The 9,620-nt window shown below is 36.4% G+C and overlaps 1 protein-coding gene across 1 annotated transcript in view; it reads right to left on the reverse strand.

The window, feature by feature from the left end:
• Window positions 1–8,235, reverse strand: part of LOC126357108 (cullin-4A) — a 96,224-nt gene extending 87,989 nt beyond the window's left edge. The window contains exon 1 of the mRNA XM_050007425.1: window positions 7,572–8,235. Within this exon, the coding sequence (XP_049863382.1) occupies window positions 7,572–7,851 (280 nt within the window). The 5' untranslated portion in view covers window positions 7,852–8,235. The remainder of the gene's footprint in view (window positions 1–7,571) is intronic.
• Between the last annotated feature and the right edge of the window lie 1,385 nt (window positions 8,236–9,620).

Consider the following 9,620-nt stretch of genomic DNA (forward strand, 5'->3'; position numbering starts at 1 on the left):
AATGATTATACATTAATCCTAGACTAACTGGATGGCAATGTTTCCCAAATCCCAGAAATTCTCCCCTCAGAAGTCAAAAAAGCTAGAGAAAAGATGAAAAAAAGGAACTGTTCCAGGAAGTGATGTCCTCTCAGTCAATATTTTAAAGGTGATGGATGAGAAATCTATAAAACAGTCAAAATATTTTCGAGGCATTTGCACAGTGGAATATCACCAAGACATTTGCAATGAACCCAAAATAATCCTAACGTACAAGAAAAGTAATACTAAAGATATACAGATCTATTGCCCTATCAGCCTCCTGCTCATACTGTACAAAGTTTGTACTAGAATTTTGACTACCAGGCGACCTAGCAGGGTTTAGTACAACTGATCATATAATCATTCTAGACAAAACAATTATTTGAACAAATGAGTAACATCTACTTCTTTGCTTTGCCTTGCAGATTTTGAAAATGCATTTAATTTAATCAGTCACCAAGCTGGGTTTGAGGCTCTAACAGAGCAAGTAATAGAACAGGCCTATATTAAAATCTTATACAACATACACAAAACCTCCACAGCATTTGTGAATGTTGTTGAAGAAACCATTCCCATTTTATGGCTGTGAGACACAGTCAGTAAATGAATTCATTGTTAGAAAACTAAGAGTAACCTAAAGAGCAAAGAAAAGATCATTTTTGGGCTACAGAAAAAAGCAGTTGATATCAGACAGACAACAAAGGTCAGTGCCATAATAGAGAGAGTGAATGCTTAGAAATGGCAGTGGACTGGAAGACCAGCAGGCAGATGGGACAGAAGCTTCGGAAAGAACTGACTATGCGAAGAAAAAGATTGGCAGAAATGGAAGAACCTGCAAAGATACTACGTCACATGCCAACCGAATGAGGCCATATCGTCAAGTAATCGAATTGGATCACGATGATGATGATGATGATAACGATACATTAAAAGAACTCTTCAGTAGAAGAGTTATCACTGAAATACTATATTAGAAAAAAAGAAAATAACTATTGCATGGGTTAAAACTACAACAGTTTAGGAACTTTTTCAAATGCCAGTGTAAGAAATAGTTAAATGTTTATATTCCACAAAGATCTAGAACAACAGAATTTAATTACAATATTCTCAATGTTAATAATGGCATTCCTTGGCATAATCCATATCAATACAGACAGGCCAGGAAAAAATCTTACCTCCATTGTCTCGATGTTGTTGAATATAGTGTATGTCAAAATGAAGAACTAAGCAAGGAACACATATTTCTTTGTTTTCTCCAAAAAATTTCTGCTAGGAGATACAGCCGTCCAAAGATAACCCTGCGCATACCACTTTGAAGATGCGAATTTAGGAAAAAAATTTAAAATTTTGTATCTCTGTAATAGTTCTAGATATTTTGTTGGTTTCTTTTTATTTGAAAGATAACTGCTTTATGATCAAAAACAAATCCTCCATCTGGGCTTATCTGTCAATGTTCTTTTACTATAGCATTTTCATCTTTTTTTTATAATACATGCAAATTTTTTTTCGAAAAAAAAAACCAAGTCATAATATTTTGATTATTTTTCTGTTGATTAGTACCATACAGTTCTATAGTCCCTGAAAAGGAGAGCTTTTACTTTTAGGATGAACAGGTTTTATAAACAATTGAAATTTTTGCCATACATAAAACATTTTTTATGACCACATTGCCACATAAGCCTCATAAAAATCAAAACCTAGTCTTATTTAACATAATTTTAGTTTTGGAAGGGTAGTGAGAGACTCATTTTTCAAGCATTGTAAATGGTTTCAAAATATTTGTGAAAGGTCCAAAGACCTAAAGGTTTCAATTTATACAACTTCTGTGCACTCTGTTTTGTACTGAAATTAGACAGTCAATGAACTAAAAGTATTCTGCTTCTTCAGCATCTTCCTTTGATATAGAGTGATGCCTTCCTGTTGAACCAATAGGAACTGGCGCACTTACAATCTTCAAAACACTGTGAACAGGAAGTGAGCACTGATGGCGTTGGTGCTGTCCTTCAGCTGGAAACCTATATTCAGCAGCTGGTCCACGTGGTAGCATAAAGATCACTACAATTTCATTTAACTCATAACTGGTGTCTATAATCTCTGCAATCCACCAGTCTCTCTCTCTCTCTCTCTCTCTCTCTCTCTCTCTCTCACACACACACACACACACACACACACACACACACACACACACACCTTCTCTGGTTGTGACTCTGAATATTATCCTGCTGTTTCTGAGGTGTTGGCCAAACAATCGAAATTTCTTCTTTCTTGCTCTTTAAAGTGCGTGCAGTATGAATTCGCCCATTACTTTCAGTCCAGAAATGTGTCTTCTGAATTTCTTTCACAGGAGTTGTTGTTTGGACCATTCTTCTTTTTTCTGCTCATGGAATTTTTCAATTTCCTCTTCCAAAGACTCCTTTTACAGATTCCACAACTCTCATAAAATCCTCAGTGTTCTGAATTGCTGCTGTATTTGGTCTGGAAGGATTATGTTTTGTAGCACAGTGCTTTAGCAGGCCTCCTACACCATCACAAGGCCCTTCCTGTGACCAGTAGCACTGTATACCCAGTCAGATGGCACAAGTGACTTACTCAATTCAAACAGCTGGTAATAATATTTAAAATTACTGCGGGCACCATCAGTAATAATGATCATCTTCTCTGCTCCTATTTGCAGTTGAAGAATTTTGCACATTGCTGGCAAAGCATGTATTGAGTCATGTCCTGTGTCATCACTTATAACTGCAACACTTGTGGTTTTGTTTTGAAAATATGTCAATCCTGTAAAAATGGAAACTTGGTCATTACTCCAATTATGCTCTTGTACTTCTTGTGGGAGAATTACAGACCAGTTCTCAGCAAAGGGGCCTGGTCTTCCAAAGACTCCTTTTACAGACCTCACATTTCTTGACTTGTCTACCATGTACTTTGATACTGATTGATGTGGTTCAAAATTATTTTCTTTGATATGTCTCAGGAATAATAGTTAAAACTTGCACCTTTTCACTGTAGGATGCACAATATTCAACATCTGAATTGATATTTGTGAAAAATTCCTTGCAAAAGGTCCAAGAGTGCTTTGGTTCATTTTCTTCTGAAGACGGAGTTTTTACTTTGAAGAGTGTGGTCAGTTTTGCTGTAGTGTACTCATCCATAGCGTTAGTAATTTCCATGCGCTTTCTTGATCCGTAGAGCTTACGACTCGACTTCGCTAACCACAGTTTTTTAAAAGCACTAATACGTACCTCTTTAGTTGAGTGATTCATGGTATTTAATTCTTAGTCTTTTGATGCAAAATCTGCACCATGGGAGGCCTCACCTTGTTCAGATACTATCGTTGTTGTTATTCTGTCGAAACATGTAGAACACAAAAAGTTGTCACTGGAAACATCTTCACTTTGAAACAAAGTCTTCAAATGAGAACACTTATTCCCAGCCTGAACAAGTCTGTTTTTTTTTTTTTTTTTTTTTTTTTGTTTGTCTTACTTATCATTCATTTATGGATATGCAAATAGTCAGCACATTTTCACTCTCTTATGGCTCCAGTCAGAAGACATTTCAAACAGTCCTTTTCACAAAACACACTGCAACTGTGTCAACTGGCAAATTCCTCGCAAAAACACACAACTCACTAGATGGTCTCAGATTTCTTAGAAGCCTCTTCAGTAAACAAACTAGCACTGAACAATTAAAATACAGCAATGAACAACCACGATAAAGAAATTCAAAAGAAACTACAAGGAAGAGTAAAAAATATCTGCAAAAATTGAAGTGAAAGAAATAACTACAACAAAGACAACAGAAGTAAACATTATAACAAAGAAATTAGTAAGTAACAACTTTAGTTAAGTCATAGATCCCCCATGAAAGTTAAAAACAAATGTAATAATACAACTTGTCCAACTTAAAAGTAGTCACACTCTTTTACAGAGTACATGGTACTGGATGGTACTAAGCAACAGAAAAAAAAAAATCTTTCTGAATCTTTATTATTGAAGGGAAAAAAAAGAATTCTATAAACCATAAAAAAATCCAAAGGAGACGGTGAAAGAACTTTGACAGGTATGTGCAAACAGGGGATACCATTGTAATCATAAAACAATTATCTTTCAAGTAAAAAAAAAACTCTAACAAAAGATCAAGTACTTTTACAGAGATACGGCATTTTAAATTTGTTTTGCCAAATTTGCATCTTCAAAATGGTGTTCACAGTGTCATCTTTGGAGGCATGCATCTCAGGGCAGGAATTTATTTGAGGAAAAAAAAAAAGTGTGTTTCTTGTTTCTTACTTACTCCTGAATTTTAACATATGCTAAATTCAGTAACATCCAAGATTATGAAGATAACTGACTGCCTGAAGTGATACATATTAGGCCAACAACTTCTCCTGGACATTGACAAAAGGTAAAATTCCAGCTGCAGAAACAAAACTACACTACAACAACAAAACCTATAAAACACATCCAATGAATGTGGTCCACTTGGATTATCAGGTGGTAGTTGACACTTCACGATGAAACTGTTACTTTCATTTTATTAACCTGTCGAGAGATCCACTGGCAACTGCTGTATTCTTCCTCATCTGATCTACCATTTGCTCATCTACCCATACTGCTTTACTCAACACGTCCATCACCAACTAATGGTAAATAACAATAAATGACACTAATTATCTTTCTGAGCAATTCAATGCACTAAATGGCTTCTTTTTAGATGTGCAACAGCATGTGCCTAGTATACAAAGGACGCATAGATGCATTTGATTACTGTGGAGCTTATATTATAATAGGCTAAATGGAACCAAACATTATTGTCAAAATTTCAGAAACACTGGGTTCAAAGTCCAGTATTGCAATTGTCGTATTATTAGCAGGTAACTGTTTTATATTAAACAATGATGTTATACTGGTAGTCTAGAAAGTTTAGGTGTCACAGATGAACAGAAGATCAATTACTTAGAATTTTTCCTTGCTGTATATCATGTTCTTATATTCATAATAGCTCAAGGCAAGTTATTTAGTAAGACAACATTTATTCTCTGCAGCAACAATTCATAATTTTTACAGTAATAGCTGGTAGCATTCAAACTTAGTTCTGTCTTACTTATAATTTAAGAATGTGTTTCAATAGACTGGGTTCTCATTATAAGGTTGCAAAAAATTAATCATGAGACAAACACAAAAAAGTTTACCAACACAGTAGCTGCCCCAACTCACATCACACACTATACCAGCACATGTTCTGCTGAGCTCTTGTGGTCTTCAATAGTGTCAAGTTGACACTCTTTGAGCCCACAGCACATCTGCAGGACAAGGCCTGGTGTAATGTGCAGTGTGAACAGCTACTGACAGGAGTCTATGTTTCTCATGTAAGATGAGACCCACAGTCCAATTTGTCTTATTCTATTTTATTAGGAATGCCACAATTGTGCTGATAAAGTTCTTAGTGTTCTAATCTTACGAGTTCAAGCATTTACAACCTGAATGAGAGCACTGTCTGTCAAAATGTGTGGTTAAGCTGCATGTAGGATAGAAATATGGTTAACAGGAACCAAAAGATAACTACCATTACCTCACACCCCTGATGGTGATATTAAATTTATAGTTGCTCGATACTTATCACCAGATGCTGTGTTGCTAAATATAACAAATGAACATGATAGCATTGTTATAAGCCATCATTTGTTGCTAATTTATAAGCATTCAATTCTTCTCCCAACATGCTGCAATGTCACAAATGTAAAACCAAAAGAAAAAATCTGCAGGTATCAAACTACATCTTTATTCCACTTCATTTCATTTTTATTTTCACAGCAACACTAAAGGAAGACAGATGCTCACCAAAAGCAAAGAAGTATCATCCGTTCCAGAGAGAGAGAGAGAGAGAGAGAGAGAGAGAGAGAGAGAGAGAGTGTATTTAATGACTACTTAATGTTTCCAACTGCTTAAGTTGGAGAATGGAAAAAATAGGGAATATCTGTTCAACTAATCTGTGCCTTTTACCTTGAACAATGCACACCACCATAAATGATAAACAGTGAGCAAAAAAAGCATTAGACATATTTTTTGGCTTATTGTTCTTTTCCATACTCAACAGGTCAAAAAATTATCATTTGGGTAACAAATAAGATCATGACTTAAGGTAACTATAATTAAATAAATATGAATTGAACCTACTTAAAATATGGACAACAAGCAGTTCAAGAAGAGAATCAAACCTTTTCAAATGTGGTACTGCAGAAAAGTGCTGAAGATTGTATGGCTAGAGAAAATAGTATATGAGGAGGGACTGAATCAAACTGCGGAGAAAAAACAAATGTATTGCACAACTGACAATGAGAAAGGATTTGTTGGTAGGACACAGCCTGAGGTGTCAAGAAAGTATCAACTGGTAATGGAAGAAGTGTGTGGGGGAGGGGGATGGGGTAAAAATCAGAGGGCAAGACCAAGCCTTGAATATAGTATGTATGTTGCAGTGTTATGCAGAAATGAAAACTTGCAAATGATAGACTTGAATGGACAGTTGCACCAACCCAGTCTTTCAACTGAAGACCACCCCAGCAACAAAAACATAGAAATAAGGGAACAGAGCACTAATAACATCACAGTAACAAAATAAGAAGTGTTCAATGCAAAGTATTTTTTGTTATATACGTGGTATTATTTTAAATGAATGAACACTAGAATTCAGAAGGAATGTAAATAACTCGTCATCAGTGAAAGTAATTTTAGATTAGCAATCAATAAGAAAAAACCACTATTAACAAGACATATGTTCAACATATGGCGTCTTCTTCTCATCAGCAACCTGATAACGTAAACTTTGTTTACACAACAAGTAACAACACTCTTGTGTTAACGGTGTTCCTGCATAATAATATTACTGTTCTGTATCAAAGCAAGCTACGGTATTATTACCAATCTCTGACGACTGAGGTAGTGAGGGCAGAAAGAAAATAAGATATTCGGAAGCTATTCAACGTCAGCATGTTACGGCCGCTAAAAATGGGATGTGTTCCATCATGATTAAGCTGTTTATACTCCCTAAGCAAAATATTCAGATCTAGTGGGTGATTTTATGACGTCCAACAACATTACGAGTACTGTATGATGAATTTCAGAACTCTTTGCTTCGTCAAGCGAAATGCTGGTAAAAAAGGCATATCGCTTTACGAATTTCTGATAATCCTTGTGTGCTTCGACAAAATTAAAAGGCCGTCAAGGTATGTGTCCTGAATGATTTGATCGTAATGCATTCAAACACAATCAGAAATCAAACCTTAATACAACGCATACTACTATAACATGGTTGCTAAACTCTTATTCTTCGGAAATCAGGGACGTCGATGTATAGCTTGTCATTAATATTTGATAATTTTTGCAATAAAAGTTAAAAATCTTCCAAATTTGCCTCTGATACGTTCATGGAAGCGTTGCCTCACGTACAGATCTTGTAACAAGCTACTGCTCAAGATCACAGACTTTAGAAGCTATAACACACTAGTTCTTTTCTAGACTATTCGCAACACATAACCTCAAAATTAATAGCGTTACCTTTAAAATTTTTAATCACTAGTTTCTTGGCAGCACCGGGCTTTGTTGTGACTAGCGACGCCTTGTTTACTCCATTCTGATTTGACAGAGCTGAGAAGTTAGCTCTCTTCTGATTATTCGTTGTTGTGTCATTCATAGTTCTTTCCTCCTCCTCCACCTCCTCCAGTTTCAATTTCTTACTTATGTTATCACTGTCAGTGGTTGTTTTTTTTCTTTTGGGGCTCACACGGTCCTCGGCCTGCTGGGCTTCATGAACATGAATCCTTGTGTAACTTGACATAGAAATGCATGACACGGCCGGAGCCTCGCAAGTAGTTCTTATTTCAAACTGTAACCTATTAACTTGACACAATCACAAACTCCATTCTTCTCAAAGACCAATCGGAATAACCTAATAACTGCATTAGATGGTAAAATCAATGATTATATAAATTTCTGTAGTCTTTGGGTCCACACAAACTTTGCACCTCACTATTTAGTTCACCTCACTCCAAGAAGGTGACACTAGTAATCAAAGAATTGTCTTGTACACATGAATACCAAAGACGCACCACGGTATTGTATGCCGATCGCACAGATGGCAATCTGCCGCAACTGCGTTATTTCAGAGATAATAGATGGCAAAATTAACTATCCGCTACTATACTCAGCAGATGACCGTGAACTACAACACAGAGTAAAATGATAACTATGCCCCCACTAACAGTTTTGTTCCAGCATCAGCCCCGACGGAACATGGGAAGAATGACGATCACACATTTCTGACTATACTGAAATCGTAGTCTGCATTCGCTCGGGCTCTATATAAAGAAATTCGTACATGCGTGAAAGTCGTGTGTTATGGAAGATCAACGTCAAAACTAATTTTACTTCTATTTTGTTGGTACTTCTCAACCATGAATGCCGGTTATTTAACAATCTGATAAGTTCATTACCCACTGCAAATCGAATTTGTCCGAGAACTTGGTTGACTTAAATGGTTCAAATGGCTCTAAGCACTATGGGACTTAACATCTGAGGTCATCAGACCCCTAGACTTAAAACTAATCAAACTTAACTAAACTAAGGACATCACACACATCCATGCCCGAGACAGGATTCGAACCTGCGACTGTAGCAGCAGACCGGTTCCGGACTGAAGCGCCTAGAACCACTCGGTCACACGGGCCGGCGTGGATGACTTACCTGTGCATAGATATAATCTATTGAAATGCTACAGTATGGATCTGATATGTTCTATCAATAATTCATGTATTTCAATATTTGCATTACTGTTGGAAAACTGTCACTATAGTTGTAAAAATGTAAAACAGTTGGCGTCACATGTTGTTGTGGTCTCCAGTCCAGCGACTAGTCTGGTTTGATGCAGCTCTCCATGCAAGCTTCTTCATCTCCAAGTATCTACTGCAACCTACATACTTCTGAATCTCCTTATTGTATTCATAGATTGGTCTCCCTGTACAATTTTCACCCTTATCGCTGCCCTCAAATACTAAATTAGTGAACCCTTGATGCCTCAGAGTATGTCCTACCAACCAGTCTCTTCTTCTAGTCAAGTTGTGACACAAATTCTTCTTCTCCCGAATTCTGTTCAGTACCTCCTCGTAAGTTACATGATCTACCCATCCAAACTTCAGCATTCTACTGTAGCCACATTTCGAAAGCCTCTATTCTCTTCTTGCCTAAGCTATTTGTCGCCCAAATTTCACTTCCATACACGGCTACACTCCATACAAATACTTTTCAGAAAAGACTTCCTGACACTTAAATTTATACTCGATGTTAACCAATTTCTCTTTTTTCAGAAACGCTTTCCTTGCCATTGCCAGTATACATTTTATATCCTCTCTACTTCGACCATCATCAGTTATTTTGCTCCTCAAATAGCAAAACTCATCTACTACTTTAAGTGTCTCATTTCCTAATCTAATTCACTTGGCATCAACTGATTTAATTCGACGACATTCCATTATCCTCGTTTTACATTTGTTGATAAGCATCTTATATCCTACTTTCAAGACACTCCATTCCATTCAATTGCTCTTCCAG

This window comes from Schistocerca gregaria, chromosome 1 (assembly GCF_023897955.1).
Source record: "Schistocerca gregaria isolate iqSchGreg1 chromosome 1, iqSchGreg1.2, whole genome shotgun sequence".
NCBI classification, from domain to species: Eukaryota; Metazoa; Arthropoda; class Insecta; order Orthoptera; family Acrididae; genus Schistocerca; species Schistocerca gregaria.